This window comes from Rhipicephalus sanguineus, chromosome 4, assembly GCF_013339695.2.
Source record: "Rhipicephalus sanguineus isolate Rsan-2018 chromosome 4, BIME_Rsan_1.4, whole genome shotgun sequence".
Classification (NCBI taxonomy): Eukaryota; Metazoa; Arthropoda; class Arachnida; order Ixodida; family Ixodidae; genus Rhipicephalus; species Rhipicephalus sanguineus.
The window spans coordinates 71619294-71636734 of NC_051179.1; the positions used below are offsets into that span (position 1 = coordinate 71619294).

Here is a 17441-nt window from a genome sequence, read left to right on the forward strand (position 1 = left end):
TATCAGGAATGGCCCTACGTAGACATCTGTGCTCTGACGTCGCCCACAGTAGCCCGTGGCATTGCGATAATTATTTTACGCTGCATGTGTAGCTTGTGTAATTTGTTTAATGACATTTGAGAGAAATGACACACCTGTTTTTTTTTTGTAGCGTTAGCTACACTGGCCGAGGCGGCCGAGGTTTCTCGTGGCACTTTGAGAGCCGTGCTGCGCATACGCGAGGAGCAGTGACGTCACATGGCGCACAGCTGGCGCACCGGAGCCGCTGCGCGCGCCTCGTCGGTCTGCGCATTCCAGAAGAGTGACGTCATAGCCGTGGCAGACGCATTGGCGCCGGCGCGCGCCCAGCTGTGCGCCTCCGTTGCGCAGTGGCCGTCTGATAGCGCCTCTCATTTTGCGCGCATACGCAGACGTATCAGTGGGGGTATACATATAGCGGGGAGGAGGAGGAGGAAAAGAAAAACGGAAGTACAGGGAGGTTAGCCATTTGTGAGACCGGCTGGCTCGCGTTTGCTGGTGTGATATAACCACGGAGAAGGAGAGCGCAAATGCTGCTAAGCGGCGCAGAAAAGCAGAGAAGCTTGACAACCAGGAAAGCTAAGAATAATCAGCTGATCTTCAGCTAACAGCCGAGCTAAGCCACTGCAATTTTTTAGGGGCGAAGCTCCTTAAGGCGGCACCCGTTCGTCCCTCGTAGTCGTAGTCGTAGTAGTCGTAGAGCGTAGCCAGTCTTACGCTTTGACCTCAAAGGTGGTGCCGGTGGGAGATTTTTCCTGTGCGTTGTTGAACAATAAAAAATTCGCAGCGTGCGCGTTAATTAAAAGCCGAATTCTTCTGTCTCTCATTCCCCATTAGCAGCCATTGGCATGTTCCAGTAGGAAACGTTAGTAGAAGTGGAAGTGTAAGTGTTAGCTAAAAGCCGACTTCTTCTGTCTCTCATTCCCATTAGCAGCCATTGTTTACCTCCAAGGTAGTGCCTGGTGAGATTTCTCCTGTGCGTGATTAAACAATAAAAAATTTGTTCAAAACGCCGTTGATTGATGAAATAAACCAACGAAAGACGCCAGATGTTTTGTAAAAGCAAAACGAAAGAACGCCAGATGTTTCTAAAGCAAAACGAAAAGACGCCAGCTGCTTAACGAAAGACGCCAGATGTTTCCTAAAGCAATGGTTTTCTAAACAATGAAAATTCACAGCGTACATGTAAAATTAAAGTGAGCTGCAAGTCGTCATAACTCATCGAACCTTTAGTATAAACGCGCCCGATCTCACGTCGGTGATGATGTACTGGGCAGAATTCACGGAAGATTCACGGTTTACCGATGAACCTCCGCAGCTTCGCCCACTCATCATCATTCACTCCGTGGATATGCTGTGATTTTTTTTTACTGCGAATCGCAGCGAGATGCGGGACTTAAGCCGTGTTCAGACTATGTGCGCAACGTACGGATCGTCGGTAAGGATCGCGACCGTAAATGTAATCAACGTAATGAGCTTGTTGAGACGTTGTTGTATTTAGCGTAAAGTACGTAACGTTTCGGGCGTAAATGTTGGCGGGTCCGCGACTTTTACGACCACTACTGATGCGACCGTTACGGCACGACCAATGGGCAAAGCAGTTTCGGTTTTCACTTCCCGCTCACGGGGCTTCCGGTCTCCCCAGACTCCGCGTCTTCATGCGCGTCTCGGCATGCAGCAGCGTGTCTGTGGAGCTGGTTTGCCCGTGGTCGTTGTTTTGTGTTCTCGCGGCAAGTTCTACGACGAGTGCGGAAGGGCCTTCATTGTGCAGCGATGAGTTGCTCGTCGATGAAGTGCGTCAAAGACCCATTCTCTACGACCAACAGCGCCATGTTGAAAAATCAGAGCGGTGATAGGCCCGTCGTAAAAAACGTATATTACCGAAGGGCTCAATGTGAACACTCGTGGTCGCTAGCAACGTAAGCGGACGTTACAGCAGTTACGCGATACGACACTTATGACAGATGCGACTGCAGTCTGAACGCGGCTTAACCTGCCTCCGTTTCGCATGCATTCGTGTTCTCGTTGTTTGCGCGCCGAGAAGACGCCAGCCCTGACAACGCAACTGCGTAATTTTCTACCCCGTTCAAGCGCTCATTAGGCTCATTTGTCCACCTGCGTCTTCCTAAATGTTCATGCGGCACTGGCTATTTGATTCCGCTAGTCTTGTGCCCGTACAAATGTTGCAGCTTTCATGCCCGTCCCGCAGAAACAAGCAGTACACCACAGAAAACGCCGACACAACGCCCACGGCCGCTATATAAAATGGTAGCGGCCGTGCAACGCCGCTCGCGTGCCCTGGCTGGCTCGGGCACGTCATGCGCCCGTGACCATGCATGCGTATGACGTGTTCATGCGTATGCGTCTTGTGGTTCTCCGGCTCCGATGCCGAAGAGGGCAGGGATGGGATTTGGCTTGCGAAGGCTACACGGGGCGAGTGGCAAGGTAGAGCACTGCACGGGCCCGCGCCGGCCCGAAAGCCCGGGCCCGGCCCGGCCCGAAGCGTTTTCCGGTGGGCCCGGGCTGGGCTCCGGCTTGAAAGTGCGGGCCCGGGCCGGGCCCGGGCCCGGGCTTGAGGCTGCGGGCCGGGCCGGACTCGGACCAGGCGTAAGTCGGGCCTTAGAGCACACGCGAACGTTATGCATTGCATGGTCTAAGGTATACTGTGCCAAGCTGAAATGACACGTACAAAGAGCTGGCTCTTAGTAAAGCTTAGCAATAAAAATAGAAAAACAGTTGAAGTGCTTTTTTTTTTTCACCAGTATAGATATAGATTGGCACTGTATATTTTCACTAACGTTTCGTCTGCTGGACCAGACTATGTCAAAGTAACAAGTACATCAATGTGGGTTTCCTTGTAAGCACGCCAGATCACGTATATATATATATACGTATATATATATATACGTATATATATATATATATATATATATATATATATATATATATATATATATATATATATATATATATATATATATATATATATATATATATATATATACCGGTACTTACCTACGGAGCAGAAACCTGGAGACTTACAAAGAGGGCTCAACTTAAATTGAGGACGACGCAGAGAGCGATGGAAAGGAAAATGATAGGTGTAACCTTAAGAGACAGGAAGAGAGCAGAGTGGGTCAGGGAACAAACGGGGGTTAAGGATATCATAGTTGAAATTAAGAAGAAGAAATGGATATGGGCCGGCCACGTAGCACGTCGGCAGGATAACCGGTGGTCATTAAGGGTAACTGACTGGATTCCAAGAGAGGGCAAACGCGTGAGGGGAAGACAGAAAATTAGGTGGGTAGATGAGATTAAGAAGTTCGCAGGTATAACGTGGCAACAGAAAGCACAGGACCGGGTTGATTGGCGGAACATGGGAGAGGCCTTTGCCCTGCAGTGGGCGTAGACAGGCTGATGATGATGATGATGATATATATATATATATATATATATATATATATATATATATATATATATATATATATATATATATATATATATATATATATTGACAGCGCTAACAATGGGCCAGATCCCGGTTGTTCCCATGGGAGGAATAAAGATTTTGGTCTTTTATTCTAGATTGACACATACGGTACATTTCATTTATATTCCTTGGTATTACGTGCCAAAACCACGATATGATTACGAGGCACGCCGTAGTGGCACCGGATCAATTTCGACCACCTCGAGTTCTCTAACGTGCGCCTAAAGATAAGTATATAGACGGGTGTTCTTGCATTTCGCCCCCATCAAATTGCGGCCGCCGTGGCCGCGGGAATCGCACCCGTGTCCTAGGACTTAACAGCGAAACAGCTTAACCGCTGAGGTACCACCGCGGGCAAAGCAACATTTCGATGCATGTACACACCGGATTTTCCGTTCGATCGCCCGCTACAAAGCGCACGGCATCATTAATAATCATAAACAACTAATATCCTCTAGCGGGCCCGGGTCGGGCCTGGTCATGAACAAGCGCGCCCTGGATAAGTTTAGTAATGAACGCCCGGGCCCGGGCTTGGAACGATGGGCCCGGGCCGGGCTCGGGCTGGGTACGGTCAAGTACGCCCGGGCCCGGGCCGGGCTCGGGCTGCATAAAGCGGGCCGGGCCCGGGCCGTAAATTCCGGCCCGTGCAGTGCTCTATGGCAAGGGTTTGAAGCTCGCCTCCTCGCATCATGGTTTGGCGCCGCTACAAATTATTGTTTTTCTCAGCTCGTAATGAACCGATTTGAAAAATCCTTGCGGCATAATGCTCTTCGTTCGGCACGCAACAACTTTCAGCACCTAACTAAAATTTGCTGTGGCCTGGTGAGGGGCCCTTTAAACTACGCGTCTCATAATTGTAGGACTACATTGTCAGTGTCATTCTCTGCTAACGGGAAGAAAGTAAAACACTACAGATAGCGACCAAGACGACGAACGAGTGCATTCGGAACCTATGTTTCGGCTTTCCGTGTGGTATCCTTGTTCACAGTTTTTACAAAGGAGCTGTTTAAGCTCCCCCCCCCCCCCCCCGGGCATTAGCAAAAAGTCGAGCGGGTATGCGCCATAGGAATTAAGCAAGCCCCGCTACCAAGTTTAGCAGGTGCGAGGGAATGCGAGGACAATGGAGGGAGAGAGCGGACGACGGAGAGTGATGGAGAGCGCTGGGGACGGAGGTTGGAACCTGGGGTGGGAGAGAGTAAAGCCTAGTAAAACGAGGAGTGCTGAGGCAAGGAGCCAGGAAGGAGGAGGGAGGCGAACGTTAAGCGAAAACTCTGGCTCGGCTAAGTGGAGAGGAGGAAGGAAAGGAGAGGAGAAATGGAGAGGGGGAGGAGAAGAAATAAATAAAACGAAAGAAAATTTCATGTTGAGGCGGGATTTGAACCCGGGTACCAACGACCCGAAGGCGAGCGTCGTAACCACTCGCCTATCCAAGCACGGAAGCAGCACAAGCATTGATGGGAACCGTATGACTGCGTTGCTATGGGCGAGAGAACGAGAAAAAGATCGAGAGAAAGAGAATAAAAGATAGAGGGAATGAAAGACAGAAAGGAGGAAAACAGGGAGAGCAAGCGAGAATGAAAAAAGAGAGAAAGAGACAGAAAGAAAGAGATAGAGAAAAATAAAGAGTACAAAGAAACAGAAAGAAAGCATAGCATAGACATGTATAGTAAATGTAGCAAGGGGTGGAAAAGGGAAGTGATGGTGAGGAGAAGGGAAGGAGGAAGGGCGAGAGTAAATCATAGCATAGCTACGTATACTACAGTATAGCAAGAGGGTGGGAAGGGAAAGTGAGGTTGAGGAGGAGGGAAAGCCCACCAGCTCGGCTGTTTCCACCGTTTCGCACCACTGCCACACCGCCAGAAGCAGCAGAAAGTGGGTCTAAAGATTCACACGCAGAAAACTAAAGTGATGTTCAATAGTCACGCAAGAAACCAGCGATTTGCGATACGTACCGAGACACTGAAAGGGTTAAAGGAATGCATCTAATTAGGGTAGGTGGTGACCGCAAATACGAACGATGAGACTGAAGTAACCACGAGAATAAGAATGGGGTGACACACGTTTGGCGAATATTCTGAGCCCACCAGTACACCTCAGTATGAAAGTATGCAACAGCTGCATCTTACCGGTCATTTACCTATGCGGCAAACACCTAGAGGCTTACGAAAAGACTTCAACTTAAATGGAGGACGACGCTGCAAGTTGTGGAAAGGAAAATGGCCGGTGTAACGGTAAGGGACGAGAGGAGGGCAGAGTGGATCAAGGAACAGACGCGTCTAAAGGACATCTTAGTCGAAATCAAGAAATGGGCATGGACAGGGCATGTAGCGAGAAGGCAAGGTAACCACTAGTCATTAAAGGTAACGAACTAGAGCCCAGAGAAGGCAAGCGCGCGAGGGGGAGGCAGGAAGATAGGTGGGCAGACGATATTGAGAAGTTTACGAGGATGACGTGACCGCATAAAGTGCAGGGCAGGGTTAATTGGAGAAACATAGGTGAAGCCATTGCCCTGCAGTGGGCGTGGTCAGGATGATGATGATGATGATGATGATGATGATCCAAAATACAACAGGCGGTGTCTTTACTTACCGATGCGCGGATACTGGCCATTTCAGAAGCCAACACCATCCCGCTGAACGCGCCATCCATTATCGCTGCCAAGAGACCCTTAGCGCTTACGCTTGCACACATGCGCGTGCGCAGGGTTTTTCATTAGAAGGGGCAGGGGGAGGGGGGGAGAACACGTTTCAACTCAGCCCCCCCCCCCCCCCCTCATCTGCCCTCCTGTTGGTCGAGTCCGAAAGAAAAATGCTCGGCAATGGATGCAAAGATGAAAATGAAACGATGTCGTGCTTCTCACGAAGGCCTTCCATTGGTCCCTGGCTTTCGGGCTTAAAGGTGGGAAGTAAACAGATCTTCGATTGCAACACCAGGGTTGCTTGGTCGCTTTCATTGAGAAAAAAAAACATGCTAGCCATAACCTGCGCATTAAAAAATGACGTGAGAGGTACGACTTCATTAAAGGCATGGGGCAGAATTGGCGCTCCCCTTTGGATAAATTTGGGGGCCGCCCACCTCCCCACGACTCTCCCATGTGCGCACGCCTACGCTCGTACATCAAACCACCGCGACGCTTTACTCATCCGGCAAGCACAAACGTTGACGCTGGCCAACGATGCCGCGACACACTTTACAGAGCTCCAGACAGAGTTCACTCGTACGGCCAGTTGCGCGGGGCTACTCGAAGGTATTTCACACTTACCGGACATGTCCTGACGCTAAAGCACCATCGCATTCTCTGCCATCCTTTGTTTTGCAGAATTTCCTTACAGCCATAGGCGTGCACACGGTTCTCCATAAGAGGAGTGAAGTTCCGCCGCAGAGTCTCTCCCCCCTCCACCCATTTCTCCCCTCCCACTCTGCATTGGTCGAGTCCAAAAGGAAATAAGCTTCGCAGTGGATGCGAAAATGAAAATGAAGTTGAAGGCGTGCTTCTCACAATGCACCCCTACCATTGGAATCTGGCCTTGAGCGGGTAAAGGTGTGAAGTAAACAGTTCTCGGAATGCAAAATCTCGGGTCCACGGCCGCCATTGTCGTCAAAAGCCTGCATGGCCGTAACCATGAATTTAAAACACCGACGAGGCAGTCCGAATAATTAAAGGTATTGGGTCGACATGGCACACCGCCCCTTGTCATTGATAGAATGGGGCGACACCGCAACCTTTTCCCACCCTCCTGTGCGCAGGCCCATGCATACAGCATATCGAAGGGCCCCCAAACCACTCCAAGTTCAAAGACGAGAGTGGTTTCATTCTGGCCTTCCCTACCCTTCCGAAAGTGCTATCTTGTTCTCGCCGCTTATTTCTTCATAAATCACGTGGACAACGCCAGCACTAAGCTTAGAACTTATCGGGATTTCGCACTTTTCGGCTACGCGCTGTTATCTCCGCTTGCGTAGTCGAAAACGCCCAAAACGAAGTGAAATCAGTTGATCGTGCACGATAGTCATGCGTGACAAGGTAGAATGGGTGTGCCTGTGCATCGCAAAGCAAGGTAGGAGACAATTCACAACTGATATCCCACGTATGTGGACCAATCGAGAGCTTGTTTCCTCATGACGTCACGTTAACGGACTGCTGGCGTCACGAATTATGCCGAAAAGACGGGAAACGCCAGGAGAGAATAACGCGCTCGTTATTTGTATCTTCTGGGAGGTCAGGCCCGTAGCCAAGGGGGGGGGGGGGTGTCTAGGCGCTTGGGCCCCACCTCCCAAAATTTTGGTGAAGTAGGTGTTTTTACCAAAAATAAATAATGAAAATAGGTGTTTCTCTCAAATAGTTAAGGTTTTCAACAAGTGCCCCCCCCCCCCTCGAAAAAAGTCCTGGCTACGGGCCTGTCTGAGGTTGTTTAAGGGTTCTTCGGATAAGTTTCCTATGTCGAAGCAACAGCCAGTGAATTACGTGAGGACTGCGAGAACAAGCAGCTGTTTGAAAAATGAAGTGTTTCTTTCTCTATCGCTCTCTCGACCACATCTTTAATATATTATGTATTGTGTCAGGAAAGCGAACTCATAGGTGCATAGGTCAAAGGACGTCACTTCGCGTCCGTGCGATTGACTGTAGTGTATATGGTAACACCGCTAAAGACAGATACCTTTAATCATTCGATATGTACACGTACCTTTGCAGCGGCGGCGTCTGCCCGTCGACAGAGCAGGCAGCAGACGTGCGCGTAGAAAAACTTGAAGCTGTGCGCCAAGATGTTGCCGATGTTCGACAGGCAGAGCAGCATCAGGGGGATGCCTACGATGGCGTACAGGATGGTCACCACCTTGCCAGGGGGTGTCTTTGGGGCGATGTTTCCGTACCCTGCAGCACATAAGAAGACGTCTACGATCACTCGGTTGAAAGGGCTCCTGCATTGATTGATTGATTGATTGATTGATTGATTGATTGATTGATTGATTGATTGATTGATTGATTGATTGATTGATTGATTGATTGATTGATTGATTGATTGAAGCGAGAACTATGACGTTTCTTTCTGTCCTGTTCTAATATTTCGTGTTCTCGTTTCCTCTTACATAACTCGTACTGACCAACTGGGCCACTTACAACTGTAAGATAATTGTGCATTCTTTGTCGTTTTGTCTACACACTATTTTGTGATTTTACAACGTGGTGGTTTAGAGTCAAACAGCGTTACAGAGTGTCAATGATGATACTTGTGTCAGAACACCTACTGCTTTCATGCGTTCAGGTGGGAATACTATTTCTTGAAAGGTAAAACAGACCTTAGAAAATTGCGGTAAGATATCGGAAGCTGCAAAAACACAGATTAGATAAATGATTGGGTTGCAGTATTATCCATTCTTCTCAAGATATCTACGCAAGCGCAGTGCTATAGTTTCCTCTAGTATTTTTTTTTTTCAGGCAACTATAGGTGCAGCAGTGAGGGCATTGTTGTTTTTCGCTTTTCCACCGACTTGTACGCCGTCTATAGAAACGCACGTCGACCCGATTTAGTATGGCGCGTCGAAATATGGCACCAGCCGTGAATTATGAAGCTCCGCGTCGAGACAAAAAAAAAGAAGGTTTTCATCGACGAGATGGGCAGTGGATGTTGACAGTTCAATGTCAGTTCTCAGGCGTTACCACAACCACAGCGACAGGGTGTGTGCGTCATCCGCCACTCAGAAAACTTCGCTGGCCGGCGTATGAGGCTTTCAGCGGAGCGGCAGCGAGAACTTTGAAAGGGCCAACAGAAACAGAGCCCAAAATGGCAACCAGAAATGTTCCCACGCAAGCGCGATGCCACAGGGAACACGCGCGGAGGGAAAGTTTTCACGCACGGTGGTGCAGAAAGGAGCACCCAGCGATTTATGCGTTAGAGTACCTTTCGATATAGCTGCAAGAGGGCAGGCACGTCTTTGCTTCCGGTGTCTTGCGTGTGTGAGTTGCTACGACTGCGCACTGCGTCGTCCTTTGGGTTTTTTTTTTTTCTTTCTTTTCTTACCCTACCCCTCAACCCTTCTGGAAACTGTGCTTTTCCTGGACTGTCGCGGGCAACCAACGGATGACATAACTTCCCATTCGGAAGCACCCAGCTATGAAGTAATTCCTGCTGACCAACGCAACTGCCCAATGGAACTTTTCCTGCTCGCCTGGAACTCCAGGAGAAGAGGTAGTCAAACTCGAGATAGATAGATAGATAGATAGATAGATAGATAGATAGATAGATAGATAGATAGATAGATAGATAGATAGATAGATAGATAGATAGATAGATAGATAGATAGATAGATAGATAGATAGATAGATAGATAGATAGATAGATAGATAGATAGCATTTTTCAAATAGCTGCTTGTTGAAGCTGTCGTCCCTTGTTGTTTTAAGATAGGGAAATTCTCCTAATGTGCTAGATGAAAATTTTCTGCACGAGAAGTCACAACGAACGAGCGGGGAAAGCGGTAGAACAAAGAATTGGAGAAAATTCTCTGATGATATAGCGTGAGGAGACGCCCATCAAGTGTGAAAGACCTTTGAGTAGTCCCCGAACAAGTGGTAGTGCGGGTGAACTGTTCCGGGTGTTCTCTAAAGTGTGTCACGGCATCGTTGGCCAGTGCGAACGTTTGTGCTTCGCGGATGTGCAAAGCATCGAGGCAGTTGAATGTACGAATATGCCGCGGGAAGGGCGCGTGTCGACTGTCGCATGTCTCTAAAGCTGATTTTTTTAAGAAGAAAGTGTTTAATGCCGGGGTCCACCAAGACTTCAGTGACGTACTTCCGTCACGGAAATGACGTCGAAAAAACTTACACGATCAGATGGCAAAGAAGAAAAGTTCCGTCAACGGGCACCGAACCAACGACCGCTCGGTCCACAACAACAGATGTCGGGCACGCTATCCACTGCGCCACGATCGCAGGCTCTAGAGGCTTTACAAACGCCCCTTTTATATCTACCACTCTCCCGGTCGGTGGGGTGGTGTTGCCCTCTGGGAGCCATAAAGTAAAGTAATTCGTCATTACTGTGGCCTCCGCGATTAGCACCTGCAACGCGTTACACGTCCGTCCCACTCGGCGCGTTTTCAATAGAAGTTCAATTTTGTCAATGCCTTAACACACCGCGAGGTGGCGACCTCAGCCCAAGCGTCGTAAAAGCGTCGGCCTCGCCGATAGCATCACGCTAATCCAAACCAAAAATAGCTCTGCGACGCACGCCTGCCTTACCTCGCTGTAACACTGCATTCCCCGCTCACACACTCACCCCGAGAAATAAATTGGCCGCGTATCTGCGTGCTTCGCTGCAAATGTCGTCGAAAGACGATAGAAGAGGCGCTGCGTGAGATATGGACGCCATCTGGCAATACGTCGGGAAACATGAGTGCTGTGTTGCGGGCTGGTAGTCCCGGCGCAGCAGCAGGCGAAGACCGGTGGTGACCAACGCGACCGCCGGGGACGCCAGCCACCCGAACACGCGGTTTGGCGCGAAGCGCCGAAGCAGAAGAAACGTCCGCACTCAACGAGTACTCTCCGCACGCTCTTTTGTTTACACGTCGCCTGGGTAAAACAGGAATGCCAGAGCGGCGCCTCATGGCATTCGTACAGTGCAATACTGAACCGAAAGCGAAACACAACAATGAGTTCGTGCAGTGGGCACGGAGGAAGGCAAGTTTCAGCGCAGTCGCATTTTCAGCGCAGCTTGAGAAACTAGGGTCTTTAGAATTATGATCTATGTATTTTCTATTAAAGGAACATACCACCTAATACTTACCTAGTGATGTTGCGCCTCAGATACGCGTAATGTTAGCTTTTTGATCGACAATGTACAGAAGTATGAACCTAGTCAGCCGTTCAAGATGGCTGGCCTTTGGGCAAGTGGTTCAACATTGGCCGGGTGGCTGAATCGGGTGACAGGCAGATAAACAGAAAGACAGACAGACCAGAATTTCTGCGTTTAAGTTCCCCAAGAAAGACTATCGGCTTTAAAATCGCGGCCGGACTACCGGGGCGGCACGACGCGCTTTGCGTTTCCCTCTAATCCGGCCGTGGTGTTCAATCACATTTTAACGTGCCGCGGAATGGCGACCGAATTCTGCGTCCAATATGCGACGATATTCTGGCTATCACACCTCGTTTTCTGATTACGCTTTCACCGTTAACTACGACAGTTACCACAAGGATTTGTTTAATCATCTAGCATGGACGTTAGTCGTCGGGATGGAGATGTACCACCAATCATCAACGTGGGTACATCCACGTTTAACGGTGCTATAGCTGCCAGACATCAACATATATTGTGTATTTTTTCTTATATCAATGTACAGAAAACCTTCAGTCACTTCTGTAAGGGCACGCTTTACTTTGGTGTTATTCCGATTCCTATGACGGAGGAATCAACCATGTTTTTTAGTGTGTGTGCTCAGCGCGACGAGCCAACGGCCAATCCAAATGTACCGCATTACAGGGCTGCTCGCTATCTATGTCCAGTTAACGAGTGGGCTGGTTGCCCTGCATCCACTGGTGTCCCGGTACCCATTCGAGGTGGACGTGTATAGCACGGCGAGTACCACGTGCGATGAGAGAGTTGTTTGGGTATGGGGGAGGGACGGGGTTAAAGCACAATGGGCCTCTTGGCTGACTGAACAAATATTTATAGCAGATGGCCTCTTCAGGAAGATGGTGTCGGCTATATGCGCATCTGTAGATAAAGACACTTCCTCTTGTCTTTGGGTAGATGCATTCTGAGGACCAACGACTGTCGCAGTGGGAAAGGTTTGTGCCTGAGCGACGCAACGTTGGCATAGTTGAAGTGTCGCTCTGTGGATAGGACAACTGGGTTGCTCAGGCGTGTCTTCTTTCAGCGTCGCGTTCGGGATCCGTGTGGCGGGGTATCGGCAGGACATCGATCATGTAGGAACGGCAGTCCGCCGCACTTTGACAGAAGCTACTCTTGTTGGGAAGAATCATAATAAAGAAAACAATGGTCTATAGGAACGAAAAAAGTGTGAACAAGGATCCCACGTGGGAAGCGGAGACGTCAGGTTCTTAGTGCATTCATCTTGGTCGCATCTGTTTTGTTTTATTTTCCTCCCACTAGCAGAGAATAGCACTGATAGTGTAGTCGTGCAATCATGATAGGGGCAGTTAAAATGGAATTTGCCTTAGCTACTTCGCACAAGAGGATAAAGAGTGCGTGATGAAAGGATGTGATGAAACAAGCACTGTGTCATGTAACTGCCTCGCATTCGCGAATAACAATAATAATAATAATAATAATAATAATAATAATAATAATAATAATAATAATAATAATAATAATAATAATAATAATAATAATAATAATAATATCTGGGCTTTAACGTCCCAAAACCACCATATGATTATGAGAGACGCCGTAGTGGAGGACTCCGGAAATTTCGACCAGCTGGGATTCTTTAACGTGCAACTAAATCTAAGCACACGGGCTTCTAGCATTCTTGCCGCCATCGAAAATGAAGCCGCCGCGGCCGGGACACAATCGCAAAGATAACATGATTTTGTTAAAAAGAAATGAGGTAAAAGTGAAAGAAAGTAAGCACATACAATCTTTTTGCCAGCCTGAGCCGAAACTACAGAAACCGCGCGATTACCCAAGCTCCCTGTTCTTGAGCTACAACGGAGGTCACCTTGCTGAAATGCACTACATGCTATGCAACAATGCAAGGCCAACTTAAGAAGTCAATTTGTGAGTGCATCAGTGCAGTCGAGGTGTCGTATCGCGTAACTGCTGGAACGTCCGTTTGCGTAGCTAGCGACCACCTGTGTTCACATTGAGGCCTTTGGTAAGATACTTGTTTTTTTTTTTTTTTTTACGGCGGGTTTTTCACCGCTCTGAAGATACGTTGCGTCCTAGTTAAAGTTGTTGCTACGTAGCGTTTCGCATCTTTGGTTATGGCTGGGCTAGAGGGGAGACCATAACCTTCCTTCTTGAAGCAACTTTAAACATCGCTAAATTATTGGAGAAAAACATTTTCTAAATTTAGCGAAAACCAATAAATGGGCTGCAAAGGGATCCAAATACGTTATGCCGGCTTCTTCAGGAACCAAAATGTGCACGCTGGCAGACACCATCAAATCTTTGCCTTGAAGGTTTTGTAACTAGCGCATTGTCAATAATCGCGCAGCTCCGAAATTCCAGCTTCCAACTCAAACTCCCAGCCAGGCGTCAATCTGCAGCTGCTTGTCGCCGTATTAGCTACGGGCGCACAGCACAATGAACACCGGCAAACCAACTGCGCTGACGCGCTACTGCATGGCATGGCTTTCAAGACGCGCATGAAGTCGCGGCATCTGGGGCGGCCGGAAGCCCCGCGAGAACCGAAACTGCTTTGCCCATTGGTCGTGCCGTAGCGCCGCATCGCTAATTGTCGTAAAAGTCGTGGGCCCGCCAACATCTGCGCCCCAAGCATTACGTACTTTACGCTAAATACAACGTCTGAACAAGGTCATTACGTTGTTTGCGTTTACGCTTATGATTCGTACCGACGATGCGTCCGTAATGAACATTGGTTTAGTGTACTTTCCTGTGAAGTGTTCAAACATTGTACGAAGTGTGTATTGGTTGAAGTATGTGTGCAAACATACAAACAAGCAACATGCAAATAACCTTTAAACATACATTCTGTCTACCCAACATACAAACAAACATACAAATAGCTTGTAAACATATATTCGTCTACCCCATGGGGTAGACAGAATGCATGTTTACAGGCTATTTATGAATTATGGGCAAGAGGACAGAAACGTCCCCCACTCGTCCTCTTCATAAGTTTGCAAAGCACGTTTAAGTTATGGGCTTCACGTTTAATCCTGGAAAACCCACTTACCACAGACGAAATATCAAATCCTATTGCCTACGCGAGTCGCGTAGAAATCTATGACTGCTCAGCGAATACAATAGGCATCCAAAATATCAGAAGCTATTTGTCAACGATGCAATAAGCAAACCTCTACGGTGAGCGTGTTCAAAACATGGCAAGTCAAGTAATGTTGTTTTGGCTGCTCGCCGAAGTGCCAACCTCATCAGCCCACAAAGGAAAAGTAATGCTAGAACATTTCACGTTAACCCAGCACAGCCATGTTTCAATTCACGCAACGCGCTTTCTTTTCAAAGAAGACGGAAACGATAAAGCCAGTAGAATAGGAATTTTTGGAACTAGGCTTTAACAGTGGGAACGCTGTTACAGAGGAGAAATTTTGTGCCAGTTGACATGAAAAAGTTTCGAGTTTGTGACACACTTTAAGGTCGTGTCTTTAGGAAATTTCCAGGAGGCATTGTAAGTGCAGCGCGGCGCCACAAAAACCCTGGAGACAGACACGACTATCTCGAAGCGTTTCATCTCGACTAGATGTCCTTTCTCAATTTTAGTTTTTTACTCGTTTCTTCGGTAGTCGCGCTCATCATCCTCTTCTTTTCTTGGATTCTAAGTGGCAATGAAACTACGACGTTTTCTTTTTCTTTTTCTTCTGCGAAGTGTATGTGAGGAGGTCGCTTTCAATCCTGGCGAAGAAAAAGAAAACAACTTTTGTTCCGTCATCCGTTGAATACGACGCGCGGAGAAAAAAAAAAGAAAGCAGGAGCACGAACGAACTGTCCATGCGAGAGATGCGGTGAAGAATATAATGTCTATTGTTCGTGCTGTGATCTTCACGAGAAAACTATGTTTTCACATCACCTTTCTTCATACATTTTTTGATCACTGCAGGAAACGAAGTGAGCTTTGCAGCACAGACTTTTTTGTCGCGTACTGCAAGATTTCCGAGTTGTCACTCGTTCTGAGATTTCGCTCCTTCCGCTACTCATGAAAACGACAAAGTTAACTATGCAGTTTCTCTCTCTCTCTCTCAAGAGACTGTCATGCTTTGGGCGGCATCAAGGGTTAGGGTAACAATGACGTACGCCCTTTCCCTGATGTGGGTTAGGGGGGGGGGGGGGAGGGAGGAACTAAGGGGGGGCACGGCGAGGAAGCGTAAACTTGTGTTTGTAACCCTTGTGCTTGAAAGCCATTTGACTGCGCGTTTTATTGTCTATGGACGCGAGACCGCCGGCTCTAAAGTTTGTTTACAGCCGTTCGACTCTGTAGCCGATTGTAACATGAAAAGCAACGCTAACAACGAGGTTCACGATTGCTCGGCGCCCCGCCACGGTGGTCTAGTGGTTACGGCGCTCGACTGCTGATCCGAAGGTCGCGGAATCGAATCCCGGCCGCGGCGGCTGCATTTTCGATCGAGGCGAAAACGTCTGAGGCCCGTGTACGTAGATTTAGGTGCACGTTAAAGAACCCCAGGTGGCGGAAATTTCCGGGGCCCTCCATCCAGTACGGCGTCTCTCATAATCATATCGTGGTTTTGGGACGCTGAACCCCAGATATTATTATTACGATTGTTCGGCAAAGCTAAGGCCACGTTCCATATATCTGCTGACCGCATGCGGGCTCAAGAAACGGAAAGCCTTGAGTCGAAGGCGTTACGCAAGAAAAGCTGAGATCGTGAGACCTAGTAGGAGCGTATAGCCTGCTCATACAACGCACCGAGGGAGCCGAAGACTTGCGAAGCACAACAGTATTACACCGAACAGAGATAGGTCATGTTATATAAAGTGGTTTCTTCCTGCACGCTATTGTTGATGCGTAGTGCGAAATCACATGCTCTCATGAAACATCATCATGATTGTTACAGCGATGCTGTCTACCTTGTGCCTTCGTCGTCGTCGTTGTCGTCGTCGTCGTAGTAGTAGTAGTAGTAGTAGTATTAATAGTAGTAGTAGCAGTAGTAGTAGTAGTATTAATAGTAGTAGTAGTAGCAGTAGTAGTAGTAGTAGTAGTAGTCACGCAGGTCACGTGGCCAGAGGGGAGGAATAGCGATCTAAGTAGGCGGAGAGAGGGGTTCAGGAAGTTTTAATGCCGTAGGTGGTCAATGAAATGTATAATAAAGCACGTTTGCATGTGACGCAAAGCCGGGTAGTCGTTTAGTACTACGCGGTTACGACACGCCTAGCCATCAATATTGGTTATGGTTACACCACTACATTGAAGGGGCACGTCCATCGACAATGCCATTTATCGTGACACACTGTCTAAGCCGCGATTGAAGATATTTATCATGTCACAACACCGGCACTCATCTTCACTCCGCTTCCTTTCCACGTAATCAATTTATTTTATTTATTTTCATTTGTGAATGTCATACCCTTTTCTTCCAATGCGTACTCCGGCCTTCCGTAGCGGTGGCATTTACCAACCTCTACATTTCCTTCATTGTTCGTGATTTTTTTTCGTTTCCGTTGTTTTGTTTCGTTTAGCTCGCCACGGAAACAATAATTCATACGCGCAAGACTTTCGTCCCTTCCACAGTGTGCCATGCGCGTCACCGCCCCGTTGCAACACAGCGGAACAGTAGAGTATACAGGCCGTGTCAAGGCGTGTACGCCCTGAAACAACGGCGTCCTTAAATCTCGACATCGGAGAACGAAAGGCCCGCGTACAAACAGCGGTCGTCGCGACGTCTCGACGCTGTATGGCCGTAGAGGAACAAGTAAAGAGTGCAGTGAGGAAAATGTAGGGGCAAGGACCAGCAACAACAGGCTCGTTAAAGCCCGAGAATAGACAGCGAAAACAAAAGATCCCGCCGCCGCCCGTTGTACGGGCACGCACAACCGCTGACCTTGTCAAGGCCGGAAGGATTGCGTAAAACAACAAGCGCGGCCCCTACAGGCTCAACCAAGGCTAACGTAACGACGCCGGCGCCGTTACACACGCGCTCGGGGCAAGCGATCCGTGTGCCACGCTTAGCGTCGCCATGCAAAAGAACGGAAGAAAGGCCCGTCGGCGTGGCTGTATCGAATAAGCGGACTAATTGAATGCCGACGCTCGCATGCAGCTTCAGCCCAC

The 17441-nt window shown here is 48.4% G+C and overlaps 1 protein-coding gene across 1 annotated transcript in view; it reads right to left on the reverse strand.

The window, feature by feature from the left end:
• The window catches only part of LOC119390228 (TWiK family of potassium channels protein 7-like), an 86941-nt gene that overhangs the window by 10309 nt on the left and 59191 nt on the right, over positions 1–17441 (reverse strand). The window contains exon 2 of the mRNA XM_037657795.2: positions 8191–8378. Coding sequence (XP_037513723.2) covers positions 8191–8378 — 188 coding nt within the window. The remainder of the gene's footprint in view (positions 1–8190; positions 8379–17441) is intronic.